This window comes from Grus americana, chromosome 27 (genome assembly GCF_028858705.1).
Source record: "Grus americana isolate bGruAme1 chromosome 27, bGruAme1.mat, whole genome shotgun sequence".
NCBI classification, from domain to species: Eukaryota; Metazoa; Chordata; class Aves; order Gruiformes; family Gruidae; genus Grus; species Grus americana.
The window spans coordinates 17,016-31,114 of record NC_072878.1 but is presented as its reverse complement, the minus strand read 5'-3'; the positions used below and the strand labels follow the sequence as shown (position 1 = coordinate 31,114).

At 65.7% G+C, this 14,099-nt stretch overlaps 2 protein-coding genes across 2 annotated transcripts; both read left to right on the top strand.

The window, feature by feature from the left end:
• The first annotated feature begins 3,767 nt into the window (after nucleotides 1-3,767).
• HAMP (hepcidin antimicrobial peptide) lies at nucleotides 3,768-5,000 on the top strand. The gene is made up of 4 exons (XM_054805013.1): nucleotides 3,768-3,929; nucleotides 4,183-4,239; nucleotides 4,475-4,525; nucleotides 4,795-5,000. The coding sequence occupies exons 1-4, from the start codon at nucleotides 3,804-3,806 to the stop codon at nucleotides 4,897-4,899; spliced, it is 339 nt and encodes a 112-aa protein (XP_054660988.1). The 5' UTR covers nucleotides 3,768-3,803; the 3' UTR covers nucleotides 4,900-5,000.
• A 440-nt stretch (nucleotides 5,001-5,440) lies between these two features.
• Nucleotides 5,441-13,107, top strand: ETFB (electron transfer flavoprotein subunit beta). The gene is made up of 6 exons (XM_054804998.1): nucleotides 5,441-5,567; nucleotides 6,599-6,751; nucleotides 7,831-7,983; nucleotides 9,694-9,756; nucleotides 10,886-11,044; nucleotides 12,882-13,107. The coding sequence occupies exons 1-6, from the start codon at nucleotides 5,511-5,513 to the stop codon at nucleotides 13,053-13,055; spliced, it is 759 nt and encodes a 252-aa protein (XP_054660973.1). The 5' UTR covers nucleotides 5,441-5,510; the 3' UTR covers nucleotides 13,056-13,107.
• The last annotated feature ends 992 nt before the right edge of the window (nucleotides 13,108-14,099 follow it).

The following is a 14,099-nucleotide window of genomic DNA, read 5'->3' as shown; positions in this document are numbered from 1 at the left end:
CACCATCGCTGTCACTGTCCCCGTCCCCACCGGTGCCACCACCGTCCCCTCAAGGCCGCCGTCCCTTCGCTGTCCCCAACCCCCCAATGTCCTCAGTGTCCCCAAGGTCCCCAACCCCCAATGTCCCCATCTCCCTCCCGATGTCCCCAACATCCCCCATGTCCTCAGTGTCCCCATCCACCCTGGTGTCCCCAATGTCCCCAATGTCCCCATCCCCCTTGATGTCCCCACGCCCCCCCAATGTCCCCAATACCCCCTGGTGTCCCCATCCCCCCGATGTCCCCAATGTCCCTGATGTCCTCGATGTCCCCTGGTCTCCCCAATGTCCCCATGCCCCCCAATGTCCCTGATGTCCCCATCTCCTCCTGATGTCCTCGAAGTCCCCGATGTCCCCATCCCTCCCCAATGTCCCCAACCCCCAATGTCCCCGATGTCCCTGATGTCCCCAATGTCCCCATCTTCAGCTGATGTCCTTGATGTCCCCGATGTCCCCAACCCCCTGGTGTCCCCAACCCCCTGGTGTCCCCATCCCCCATGATGTCCCCAATGTCCCCAACCCCCAATGATGCCCCTGTCCCCCCAATGTCCCCGATGTCCCTGATGTCCCCATGCCCCCCGATGTCCCCAATGTCCCCGATGTCCCCATCTCCCCCTGATGTCCTCGAAGTCCCCGATGTCCCCATCCTTCCCCAATGTCCCCAACCCCCAATGTCCCTGATGTCCCCAATGTCCCCAACCCCCTGGTGTCCCCATCCCCCTGATGTCCCCAATGTCCCCATCTTCAGCTGATGTCCCCAATGTCCCCAATGTCCCCAACCCCCAATGATGCCCCTGTCCCCCCAATGTCCCCGATGTCCCTGGTGTCCCCATCCCCCTGACGTCCCCAATGTCCCCAATGTCCCCAATGTCCTCAATGTCCCCAATGTCCCCAACCCCCAGTGATGTTCCTGTCCCCCTGGTGTCCCCAATGTCCCTGATGTCCCCAACCCCCAATGTCTCCAATGTCCCTGGTGTCCCTGGTGTCCCCTGATGTCCCCATCCCCCCTGTCATCCCCAATGTCCCTGGTGTCCCCAATGTCCCCATCCCCCAATGTCCCTGATGTCCTCGATGTCCCCAATGTCCCCAACCCCCAGTGATGTCCCTGATGTCCGCTGGTGTCCCCATCCCCCATGATGTCCCCGATGTCCCCAACATCCCCATCCCCCCCAATGTCCCCAATGTCCCCTGGTGTCCCCATCCCCACTGATGTCCCCAATGTCCCTGATGTCCCCAATGTCCCCATCCCCCAATGATGTCCCTGTCCCCCCTGATGTCCCCAATGTCCCCAACCCCCCGATGTCCCCTGGTGTCCCCACCCCCCATGATGTCCTCAATGTCCCTGGTGTCCCCAATGTCCCCATCCCCCAATGTCCCTGATGTCCCCAACCCCCAATGTCTCCAATGTCCCTGGTGTCCCTGGTGTCCCCGATGTCCCCAACCCCCAGTGATGCCCCTGTCCCCCCTGATGTCCCCCCAGTGATGTCCCCATCCCCCATGATGTCCCCGATGTCCCCAACATCCCCATCCCCCCCAATGTCCCCAACCCCCCGATGTCCCCTGGTGTCCCCATCCCCATGATGTCTTCAATGTCCCTGATGTCCCCAATGTCCCCAACCCCCAATGATGCCCCTGTCCCCCCGATGTCCCTGATGTCCCCAATGTCCTTGATGTCCCTGATGTCCCCAACCCCCAATGTCCCCGATGTCCCCGATGTCCCCATCCCTCAATGTCCCTGATGTCCTCGATGTCCCCAATGTCCCCATCCCCAATGATGTCCCTGTCCCCCCTGATGTCCCCAGTGTCCCCATCCCCCCCAATGTCCCCAATGCCCCCTGGTGTCCCCATCCCCCCCAATGTCCCCAATGTCCCCTGGTTTCCCCGATGTCCCCATCCCCCCAATGTCCCCAATGTCCCCATCCCCCCAATGTCCCTGATGTCCCCAATGTCCCCATCCCCCAATGATGTCCCTGTCCCCCCTGATGTCCCCAATGTCCCCAACCCCCCGATGTCCCCTGGTGTCCCCATCCCCCATGATGTCCCCAATGTCCCCATCCCCCAATGATGTCCCTGTCCCCCCTGATGTCCCCAATGTCCCCAACCCCCCGATGTCCCCTGGTGTCCCCACCCCCCATGATGTCCTCAATGTCCCTGGTGTCCCCAATGTCCCCAATCCCCAATGATGCCCCTGTCCCCCCTGGTGTCCCCAATGTCCCTGATGTCCCCAACCCCAATGTCTCCAATGTCCCCGATGTCCCTGGTGTCCCCATCCCCCTGACGTCCCCAATGTCCCTGATGTCCCCAATGTCCCCATCCCCCAATGTCCCTGATGTCCTCGATGTCCCCAATGTCCCCAACCCCCAATGATGCCCCTGTCCCCCCTGATGTCCCCGATGTCCCCAATGTCCCCGATGTCCCCGTCCCCCCCGATGTCCCCGTCGCCCTCAATGTCCCCATCCCCCCCAATGTCCCCGATGTCCCCATCCCCCCCGATGTCCCCGATGTCCCCCCCCGTGTCCCCGCGGTTGGCGCCTCCCGGTCTGCCCTCGGGGGTGACCTCGGGGAGGGGACAGCAAACACGGCCGGCGGCACCGCGACGCCCGGTCCCCTTGCCAGCGGGGGGGTGGGGGAGGGGAGGGGGGGTGGGGGGTGCCTGGGGGGGGTGGGGGAGGGGGACCCCTGGGGGGGAGGGGGAAGGGGCTTTTGGGGTGGGGGAGGGGTCCCCTGAGGGGGGGGGAGGGGGCTTTTGGGGTGGGGGAGGGGTCCTTGGGGGTGGGGGAGGGGTCCCCGAGAGGGGGGAGGGGGCTTTTGGGGTGGGGGAGGGGTCCTCTTGGGGGGGAAGGGGTCCTTGGGGGTGGGGGAGGGGTTCCCAAGAGGGGGGAGGGGGCTTTTGGGGTGGGGGAGGGGTCCTCTAAGGTTAGGAGAGGGGTCCGGGGGGGGGGGGGTGTCCCCAAGAAGGAGCTTTTGGGGTGGGGGAGGGGAGCTCTTAGGGTAGTGGAAGGGTCCCTAGGGGGGAGGGGTCCTTTGGGGTGGGGGAGGGGTCCCCAAGAGGGGGGAGGGGGCTTTTGGGGTGGGGGAGGGGTCCTCTAAGGTTAGGAGAGGGGTCCCTGGGGGGGGAGGGGTCCCCAAGAGGGGGGAGGGGGAACCTTTGGGGTGGGGGAGGGGTCCCAGGACCCCTGAGTCCCCATTAGGGTGGGGGAGGGGTCCCCTAAGGATGGGGGGAGGGGTTCCCTGAGAGGGGGAGGGGTGTTTTGGGGTGGGGGAGGGGTCCCCAAGAGGGGAGAGGGGGCTTTTGGGGTGGGGGAGGGGAGCTCTTAGTGTTGGGGAGGGGTCCCTGGGGGGGGAGGGGTCCCCTAAGGATGGGGGGAGGGGTTCCCTGAGAGGGGGAGGGGTCTTTTGGGGTGGGGGAGGGGTCTTCTCTAGGGTGGGGGAGGGGTCCACGGACCCCAGGGTCGCCATTGGGGTGGGGGAGGGGTTCTTTGGGGTGGGGGAGGGGTCCCTGGATAATTGGGGTCCCCTTTGGGGTGGGGGAGGGGTCCCTGGGGGGAGGGGGGAGGGGCGGGACCCCTTCTTTTCCCCCAAACCAACGAAACCCACCTAAAAGAAAAACCAAACCCCCCTCCCCCCCCCCCCCAAATTTGGCTTTTTTCCACCCAAAATCAGGGTCACGTCCCGGAAAGGGGGGAGATGGGGTTGGGGTGGGGGTGGGGGTGGGGCGGCCCCTTCCGGGAACGGGGGTGGGGGGAGGGGTGTAGGGGGGGGATAAATGAGCCGGGAGGTGCCGGGATCCCCCAGCAGTGACGGGATGAAGGCGTCCGGCGTCATCCTCAACGTCATCAGCTTCCTCCTCCTCCTCCTCCTCCTCCTCCTCCTCGCGGGAAGAGGGGACACGGTGAGGGGGGGGAGGGGACACCCCAAAATTTGGGGTTTTTTGGGGGGGGGGGATTCTTCCCCTCCCCCACCCCTAGGAGTTGGGGGAGGGGGGAGTTTGGGGGAGGGGAGGTTTGAGGGGGGGGAGGGGTGGTTTGGGTTTTTTTGGGGGGTGCTAGGAGTTTTGGGGGGGGGAGGGGTGTCTGGAAGCGGGGGGGAACCCCCAAAATATTCGGGCTCATCACCCCTCCCCCTCTTCTTTTCCCCTCCCCCAGGCCTTGGTCCCCCCCGATTCAGCGCTGGAACCCCCAGCCCCGATGGGGGATGGGCAGGTGAGACCCCCCCCCAAAAATATTGGGGACCCAGAAATTGGGGGGAGCCCCCCCCCCAAATAGAGGGGACCCAAGATTTGGGGGGGCACCCCTCCCCCCCCAATAGAGGGTCCCTGGAGGGGGGGAGGGGCCCCTGAAATGTTTTTTTTGGGGGAGGGGGAGGTTTTTTGGGGGGACCCTGGTATCTTGGGGGGAGGGGTCTCACCCCCCCCCATTTCCCCCCCCTCCCCCCCAGATTTTGTCTCCGCTGAAGGCGTCGCCCCGAAATCTGCTGGGTGACGGACAGGTGAGTGGGGGGGGGGGGGGGTTTTTTGGGGGGGGGGGGGCAGGGGGGGGTGTTGGGGGGGCAGAGGTTTTTGGGGGGATCAGGGGATTTTTGGGGGGGGGGAGGGTTTTTTGGGGGGGTCCCCAAGGAGTTTTCCACCCCACCACATCCTTGGAGCTCTTGGGGTTCCCCCCCATCCTTTATACATTGAGGGGGGGGAGGGAAGGGGGGGACACCCCAAAACCCCCCAACTAACCCCCCCTTTTTTCTCTCCCCCCCCCCCCCCGCAGCCCCCCCAAATCCGCCGCCGCCGCCACAGCTCCCACTTCCCCCTCTGCTCCTACTGCTGCAACTGCTGCCGAAACCGGGGCTGCGGCCTCTGCTGCCGCACCTGACACCCCCCACCCCCCCAAACCCCCCCCCGACACCCCAAAACCCCCCCCCGGCCCCCCCACCCCTCCCCCCCACCCCCCCTATTTATTACCCCCCCCCCAATTCTGTATTAATGATAATAAAAAGGTGTTTTCTAGACTTTTCGTGATTTTTTTTTTATTTGGGGGGGACACCAGATGTCCGGGGAGGGGGGAACCCCAAAATTTTGGGGCGACCCCCCCCCAAAGATTTGGGGGGGGGGGAGAAGGATTTTTGGGGGGGGGAAAATCCAAGATTTTGGGGTTCAAAGGAGGGGGGGAGGGGCCTGGGCTCAACTCTGAGGTGCCAAGAATTTGGGGGGGGGGGGGCGCCCCGTGTGCGGGGACCCCCCCCCCCTAAAAAAAAACCTCCCCCCCCCCCAGCAGCAGCCTCCTCTCGCCACGTGACTCCGGCGCGGAGGCCACGCCCCCTTCGAGCGCTGATTGGGCGGGGAGGGAAGGGGAGGCGTGGCCGGGGGGCGGTGGGCGGAGCTGGGGCGTGGCCGGGGGGCGGTGGGCGGAGCTGGGGGCGTGGCCGGGGGCGGTGGGCGGAGCTGGGGGCGTGGCCGGGGGGCGGTGGGCGTGGCCAGGCAGCGATGGCGGCGCTGCGCGTGCTGGTGGGGGTGAAACGGGTCATCGACTACGCGGTCAAGGTGCGAGGGGATCCCCGGGGCACCCCCCACCCATGGGACCCCCCCCCCCCCTCCGGACCTCTGGGTGCCCACCCCCCCCCCCCCCAACCCCCTGGGTGCCCTCCGCGATCCTTCCCCTCCCCCCCCCAACCCCTAGCTGCCCCCCCCACCCCCCACCTATGGGTGCCCCCCCCAATATTTGGGTGCCCCCCCCCCACCATGGGTGCCCCCACCATATTTGGGTGCCCCCCACCACCATGGGTGCTCCCCCCGATATTTGGGTGACCCTCTGACCCCTGGGTGCCCCCTTCCATTGCTCCCCCCCCTCCATGGGTGCCTCCCTGACCCCTGGCTGCTCCCTCTGATATTTGGGTGCCCCCCCCCCACCCATGGGTGCCCCACCCCCACCCCCGGTTGCCCCCCCCGATATTATTTGGGTGCCCCTTGCCTGACCCCTGGGTGCCCCCCTCCATTGGTGTGGGTGTCCCCCCAATATCTGGGTACCCCCCCCACCCATGGGTGCCCCCCCCCAGATATTTGGGTGCCCCCGCACCCATGGGTGCCCCCCCCAACCCCTGAGTACCCCCTTCCATTGCTCCCCCCCCACCACCATGGGTACCCCCACCCCCAACCCCTGGCTGCCCCTCCCCCCCATCCCCCAATATTTGGGTGCCCCCACCCATGGGTGCCCCCCCCAGATATTTGGGTGCCCCCGCACCCATGGGTGCCCCCCCCAACCCCTGAGTACCCCCTTCCATTGCTCCCCCCCCCCACGGGTGCCCCCACCCCCAACCCCTGGCTGCCCCTCCCCCCCATCCCCCAATATTTGGGTGCCCCCACCCATGGGTGCCCCCCCCACCCATGGGTGCCCCCCCAGATATTTGGGTGTCCCCCCCACCCATGGGTGCCCCCCCCAACCCCTGAGTACCCCCCTCCATTGCTCCCCCCCCCCCCATGGCTGCCCCACCCTCACCCCCCAATATTTGGCTGCCCCCCACCCATGGGTGCTTCCCCCCCCCCCTCACCCACCCCCACCTTTGGGTGCCCCCCAGGTGCGGGTGGCGGGCGGCGGGGTGCAGACGCAGGGGGTGAAGCACTCCCTGAACCCCTTCTGCGAGATCGCGCTGGAGGAGGGGGTGCGCCTGCGCGAGCGGGGCGCCGCCAGTGACGTCATCGCCGTCAGCGTGGGCACGCGCGTCTGCCAGGTCAGCGGGTGCCCCCCCCCCCCACCCATGGGTGCTACACACACACAGACCCCCATGGGTGCTACCCCCAAAACGCCTGGGTGCCCCCCCCCACCCATGGGTGCTCCCCCCCAAAACACCTGGGTGACCCCCCCCACCCATGGGTGCTCCCCCCCAAAACACCTGGGTGACGCCCACCCCCACCCATGGGTGCTCCCCCCAAAAACACCTGGGTGACCCCCCCAGACCCCTGGGTGCCATGTTTGGGTGCCCCCCCTGGACATTTGGGTGCGCCCCGTGATACTTGGGTGACACCCCCACCCATGGGTGCCCCCCCTGGACTTCTGGGGGTGTCGTGTCCCCCCCCAGACCCATGGGTGCCCCGTGGGGGGGGTTGGGTGCCCTATGGGTGCCCCATGGGGGGGTTGGGTGCTCCGGGGGGGGAGTGCTGGGGGGGGGGGGGGGTTGGGTGCCCTGTGGGGGGGTTGGGTGCCCCATGGGTGCCCTATGGTGGGTTGGGTGCCCTATGGGGGGGTTGGGTGCCCCATGGGTGCCCTATGGGGGGGGGGTGCCCCATGGGGGTGCTGGGTGCCCTATGGGGGGTTGGGTGCCCTATGGGGGGTTGGGTGCCCCATGGGTGCCCTATGGGGGGGGGGTGGGTGCCCCATGGGTGCCCTATGGGGGGGGGGTGGGTGCCCTATGGGTGCTGTATGAGGGGGTTGGGTGCCCCATGGGGTTGCTGGGTGCCCTATGGGGGGTTGGGTGCCCCATGGGTGCCCTATGGGGGGGGTTGGGTGCCCCATGGGGTTGCTGGGTGCCCTGTGGGGGGGTTGGGTGCCCCATGGGTGCCCTATGGGGGGGGGGGTGGATGCCCTATGGGTGCTCTATGGGGGGGTTGGGTGCCCCATGGGGGGGTTTGGTGCCCCATGGGGTGCTGGGTGCCCCATGGGTGCCCTGTGGGGGGGTTGGGTGCCCCATGGGTGCTCTATGGGGGGGGTTGGGTGCCCCATGGGGGGGTTTGGTGCCCCATGGGGTGCTGGGTGCCCCATGGGTGCCCCGTGGGGGGGGTCGCTGGGTGGGGGCTGACCCCTCCCCCGCAGGAGACGCTGCGCACGGCGCTGGCCGTCGGGGCCGACCGGGGGGTGCTGCTGGAGGTGGGGGAGGGGGCGGCCGTGGGGCCGCGGGAGGCGGCGGCGGCTCTGGCCGGGCTGGTGGGGAGGCTGCAGCCCCACCTCGTGCTGCTGGGCAAGCAGGTGAGCACCCTATAGGGCACCTATGGAGCCCCTATAGTCACCCTATGGAGCCCCTATGGAGCCCCCATGGCCACCCTATGGAGCCCCTATGGAGCCCCTATAGATTCCCCATAGTCACCCTATAGAGCCCCTATAGAGCCCCCATAGATCCCCCATGGCCACCCTATAGAACCCCTATGGAGCCCCTATGGAACCCCTATAGATCCCCCATGGCCACCCTATAGAACCCCTATGGAGCCCCTATGGAGCCCCTATACATCCCCCATGGCCACCCTATAGAACCCCTATGGAGCCCCTATAGATTCCCCATAGTCACCCTATAGAGCCCCTATAGAACCCCTATAGATCCCCCATGGCCACCCTATAGAACCCCTATGGAGCCCCTATACATCCCCCATGGCCACCCTATAGAACCCCTATGGAGCCCCTATAGATTCCCCATAGTCACCCTATAGAACCCCTATGGAGCCCCCATTGTTACCCTATAGAACCCCTATGGAGCCCCTATAGATCCCCTATAGAGCCCCCATGGCCACTCTACAGAACCCCTATGGAGCCCCTATACATCCCCCCATGGCCACCCTATAGAACCCCTATGGATCCCCTATAGATTCCCCATAGTCACCCTATAGAACCCCTATGGAGCCCCCATTGTTACCCTATAGAACCCCTATGGAGCCCCTATAGATCCCCTATAGATTCCCCATAGTCACCCTATAGAGCCCCTATGGAGCCCCCATGGTTACCCTATAGAACCCCTATGGAGCCCCTATAGATCCCCTATACATCCCCCATGGCCACTCTACAGAACCCCTATAGAGCCCCTATACATCCCCCATGGCCACCCTATAGAGCCCCTATGGAGCCCCCACGGTCACCCTATAGAACCCCTATAGATCCCCCATGGTGCCCCCATAGATTCCCCATAGTCACCCTATAGAACCCCTATACATCCCCTATGGTCACCCTATAGAACCCCTATGGATCCCCTATAGATCCCCCATAGAGCCCCCTGGTGCCCCTATACATCCCCCATGGTCACCCTATAGAACCCCTATGGAGCCCCCATGGTCACCCTAGAGAGCCCCTATGGATTCCCTATAGATCCCCCATAGTCACCCTATAGAGCCCCTATGGATCCCCTATAGACCCCCCATGGTGCCCCCATAGATCCCCCATAGTCATCCTATAGAGCCCCTATACATTCCCCATGGTCAGCCTATAGGACCCCTATAGAGCCCCTATGGATTCCCTATAAATCCCCCATAGTGCCCCTATAGATTTCCCCATAGAGCCCCTATAGATCCCCCCATGGTGCCCCTATAAATCCCCCATAGTCACCCTATAGAACCCCTATAGATTTCCCCATAGAGCCCCTATAGATCCCCCTAGAGCCCCTATAGATTCCCCCCCAGTGCTCCTATAGATCCCCTATAGTGCCCCTACACCACACCCATAGATTCCCCTATAGATCTCCCTTTAAAGCTGTTTTACCACCCCCCATAGTGCCCCTATAGCCCCCCTATAGATTCCTCTTGGTCCCCTATAGCCCCCATAGGGCCCGGGGGGGGGGGGTGTCCTGTATCCCCTATAGGTTCCCCTATAGGTTCCCCTATAGGGCCCTGGCGGGATCCCGGGTGCCCTATAGGGTGCCGGAGGTGCCCTATAGGGTGCCGGGGGTGCCCTATAGCCCCTATACGTTCCCTCCAGGCCATCGACGACGACTGTAACCAGACGGGGCAGCTCTTGGCCGCCATGTTGGATTGGCCCCAGGTAAGCCCCGCCCCGGGGCACGATGGGATATATCCACCCCCCGCAGGGGATGATGGGATATATCCACCCCTGCCCCGGGGCACGATGGGATATATCCACCCCCCTGCCGCAGGGGATGATGGGATATATCCACCCCCGCCCCGGGGTACGATGGGCTATATCCACGCCCGCAGGGGATGATGGGATATAGTCACCCGTGCCGCAGGGGATGGTGGGATATAGTCGCCCTTGCCGCAGGGGATGATGGGCAGGGTGCGGGACCCCAGTTCATACTGGGAGGGTCCCAGTTCATACTGGGATAGCGGGGGTGCAGTGTAGCTGTGTGTGTGGGGGGAGATGGGATACTGGGGGTACTGGGAGGGGATGTACGTGGTCCCAGTTCATACTGGGCAGGTCCTGGTTCATACTGGGAGGGTCCCAGTGCTTACTGGGATGGTCCCAGTTCATACTGGGAAGATCCCAGTTCATACTGGGATAGCGGGGGTGCAGTGTAGCTGTGTAAGGGGGGGGGGAGATGGGATACTGGGGGTACTGGGAGGGGATGTACGTGGTCCCAGTGCTTACTGGGAGGGTCCCAGTGCTTACTGGGAAGGTTCCAGTTCATACTGGGATAGCGGGGGTGCAGTGTAGCTGTGTAAGGGGGGGGGGAGATGGGATACTGGGGGTACTGGGAGGGGATGTACGTGGTCCCAGTTCATACTGGGCAGGTCCTGGTTCATACTGGGAGGGTCCCAGTGCTTACTGGGATGGTCCCAGTTCATACTGGGAAGGTCCCAGTTCATACTGGGAAGATCCCAGTTCATACTGGGATAGCGGGGGTGCAGTGTAGCTGTGTAAGGGGGGGGGGGAGATGGGATACTGGGGGTACTGGGAGGGGATGTACGTGGTCCCAGTGCTTACTGGGAGGGTCCCAGTGCTTACTGGGATGGTCCCAGTTCATACTGGGAAGGTTCCAGTTCATACTGGGATAGCGGGGGTGCAGTGTAGCTGTGTGTGTGGGGGGAGATGGGATACTGGGGGTACTGGGAGGGGATGTACGTGGTCCCAGTGCTTACTGGGATGGTCCCAGTTCATACTGGGCAGGTCCCAGTGCTTACTGGGAGGGTCCCAGTCCGGTACTGGTCGGCAGGGGACCTTCGCCTCGCGGGTGGAGCTGGAGGAGGGGGCCGTGCGGGTGGAGCGGGAGGTGGACGGGGGCCTGGAGACGCTGCGCCTGCGGCTGCCGGCGGTGCTGACGGCCGACCTGCGCCTTAACGAACCTCGTTACGCCACCCTGCCCAACATCATGGTACGGCCCCGCGGGGTGACCCCCCCCCAAACCATGGGTGCCCCCCCCAAACCCCTGGGTGCCCCCCCAAAACCATGGGTGACCCCCCCCAAAACCATGGGACCCCCCCTGAACCCCTGGGTGCCCCCCCTGAACCATGGGTGCCCCCCCAAACCATGGGACCCCCCCTGAACCCCTGGGTGCCCCCCCTGAACCATGGGTGCCCCCCCAAACCATGGGACCCCCCCTGAACCCCTGGGTGCCCCCCCCAAAACCATGGGTGCCCCCCCTGAACCCCTGGGTGCCCCCCCCAAACCATGGGTGCCCCCCCAAACCATGGGTGACCCCCCCAAAACCATGGGTGACCCCCCCAAACCCCTGGGTGCCCCCCCCAAAACCATGGGTGCCCCCCCAAACCATGGGTGACCCCCCCAAAACCATGGGACCCCCCCTGAACCCCTGGGTGCCCCCCCCAAAACCATGGGTGCCCCCCCCAAACCATGGGACCCCCCCTGAACCCCTGGGTGCCCCCCCCAAAACCATGGGTGACCCCCCAAACCATGGGTGCCCCCCCGAACCATGGGTGCCCCCCCCCCAAACCATGGGACCCCCCCTGAACCCCTGGGTGCCCCCCCCAAAACCATGGGTGCCCCCCCGAACCATGGGTGACCCCCCCAAACCATGGGTGACCCCTCCAAACCCCTGGGTGTCCCCCCTGAACCATGAATGCCCCCCCCAAACCATGGGTGACCCCCCCAAACCCCTGGGACCCCCCCCCTTGGATGTCTGGGACCCCCCCCCCCCCAAACCCTGGGTGCCCCCTTTCAATGTTTGGGTGCCCCCCCCAATATTCGGGTGCCCCCCCCATATTTGGGTGCCCCCCCATATTCGGGTGCCCTCCCCAGACCCCTGGGTGCCCCCCCCCAATATTCGGGTGCCCCCCCCCAATATTCGGGTGCCCCCCCATATTTGGGTGCCCCCCCCCAATCTTTAGCCCCCCCCCATATTTGGGTGCCCCCCCCCCATATTTGGGTGCCCCCCCATATTCGGGTGCCCTCCCCAGACCCCTGGGTGCCCCCCCCCAATATTCGGGTGCCCCCCCATATTTGGGTGCCCCCCCCCCAATCTTTAGCCCCCCCCCATATTTGGGTGCCCCCCCCCCAATATTCGGGTGCCCCCCCCATATTTGGGTGCCCCCCCATATTCGGGTGCCCTCCCCAGACCCCTGGGTGCCCCCCCCAATATTCGGGTGCCCTCCCCAGACCCCTGGGTGCCCCCCCCAATATTCGGGTGCCCCCCCCCAATCTTTCGCCCCCCCCCCATATTTGGGTGCCCCCCCCCAATCTTTAGCCCCCCCCCCCAATATTCGGGTGCCCTCCCCAGACCCCTGGGTGCCCCCCCCAATATTCGGGTGCCCCCCCCCAATCTTTAGCCCCCCCCCATATTTGGGTGCCCCCCCCAATATTCGGGTGCCCCCCCATATTTGGGTGCCCCCCCCCCAATCTTTAGCCCCCCCCCATATTTGGGTGCCCCCCCATATTCGGGTGCCCTCCCCAGACCCCTGGGTGCCCCCCCCAATATTCGGGTGCCCCCCCCCAATCTTTAGCCCCCCCCCCATATTTGGGTGCCCCCCCCCAATCTTTAGCCCCCCCCCCAATATTCGGGTGCCCTCCCCAGACCCCTGGGTGCCCCCCCCAATATTCGGGTGCCCCCCCCAATCTTTAGCCCCCCCCCATATTTGGGTGCCCCCCCCCAATCTTTAGCCCCCCCCCATATTTGGGTGCCCCCCCCCAATCTTTAGCCCCCCCCCCCATATTTGGGTGCCCCCCCCCCCCCCAATATTCGGGTGCCCCCCCAGAAAGCCAAGAAGAAGCCCCTGGAGATCATCCCGGCCTCGGCCCTGGGGGTGCCCCTGCCCCTCCCCCGCCTGCGGGTGCTGAAGCTGGAGGAGCCCCCGGCGCGGGGGGGGGGGCAGCGGGTGCAGGGCGTCCCCGAACTCCTGGAGCGGCTGCGCAGCGATGGGCGGGTCTAGAGGGGGGGGTGGGGCTGTGACGTCATGCACGCCCCTCCCCCATTTACCCTCCCCCCACCCCCACCCCCACCCCCACCCCCTCCCAGTGCCTTCCAGTCTGGCCCAGTACAGCTGGGTATCCCAGTGCCTTGTGCTCCCTCCCCCCTCCCCCCAATAAAGGGTGTGGCTGCTCGGTGATGTCATGGAGGGGGAGGGGCTTGGGGTGGGGGAGGGGTTTAGGGGAGGGGGAGGGGCTTGGGGTGGGGCTTGGAGGGAGGGGGAGGGGTTTGGGGTGGGGCTTAGAGGGGAGGGGGAGGGGTTTGGGGGGTGGGGTGTGGAGGGGAGGGGTTTGGGGGGAGGGGTTTAGGGAGGGGGAGGGGTTTGGGGAGGGGTTTAGGAGGGGGAGGGGTTTGGAGGGGGTGGGGCTTAGAGGGGAGGGGGTGGGGCTTAGAGGGGAGGGGGTGGGGCTTTGGGGGAGGGGTTTGGGGAGGGGGAGGGGTTTGGGGAGGGGAGGGGTTGGGGAGGGGGAGGGGTTTGGGGAGGGGAGGGGTTGGGCAGGGGGAGGGGTTTGGGGGTTTAGGAGGGGTTTAGGGGAGGGGGAGGGGCTTGGGGTGGGGCTTGGAGGGAGGGGGAGGGGTTTGGGGTGGGGCTTAGAGGGGAGGGGGAGGGGTTTAGGGAGGGGGAGGGGTGTGGAGGGGAGGGGTTTAGGAGGGGGGAGGGGTTTGGGGAGGGGTGTGGAGGGGGTGGGGCTTAGAGGGGAGGGGGAGGGGCTTAGGAGGGAGGGGGAGGGGTTTGGGGGGTGGGGTTTAGGAGGGGGTTGGGGAGGGGGTGAGGCTTAGAAGGGGTGGGGTTTAGGGGTGGGGGAGGGGTTTGGAGGGGGTGGGGTTTAGGGGAGGGGTGGGGCTTAGGAGGGGGAGGGGCTTAGGAAGGAGGGGGGTTGGGGAGGGGGTGGGGCTTGGAGGGGAGGGGTTTAGGGGAGGGGGAGGGGCTTATGCGAGTGGGGTGGGAATGGGAGACAGTTTAAACCAGTTTGGTACTGGGGGGGACACACCAGTATGACCCAGT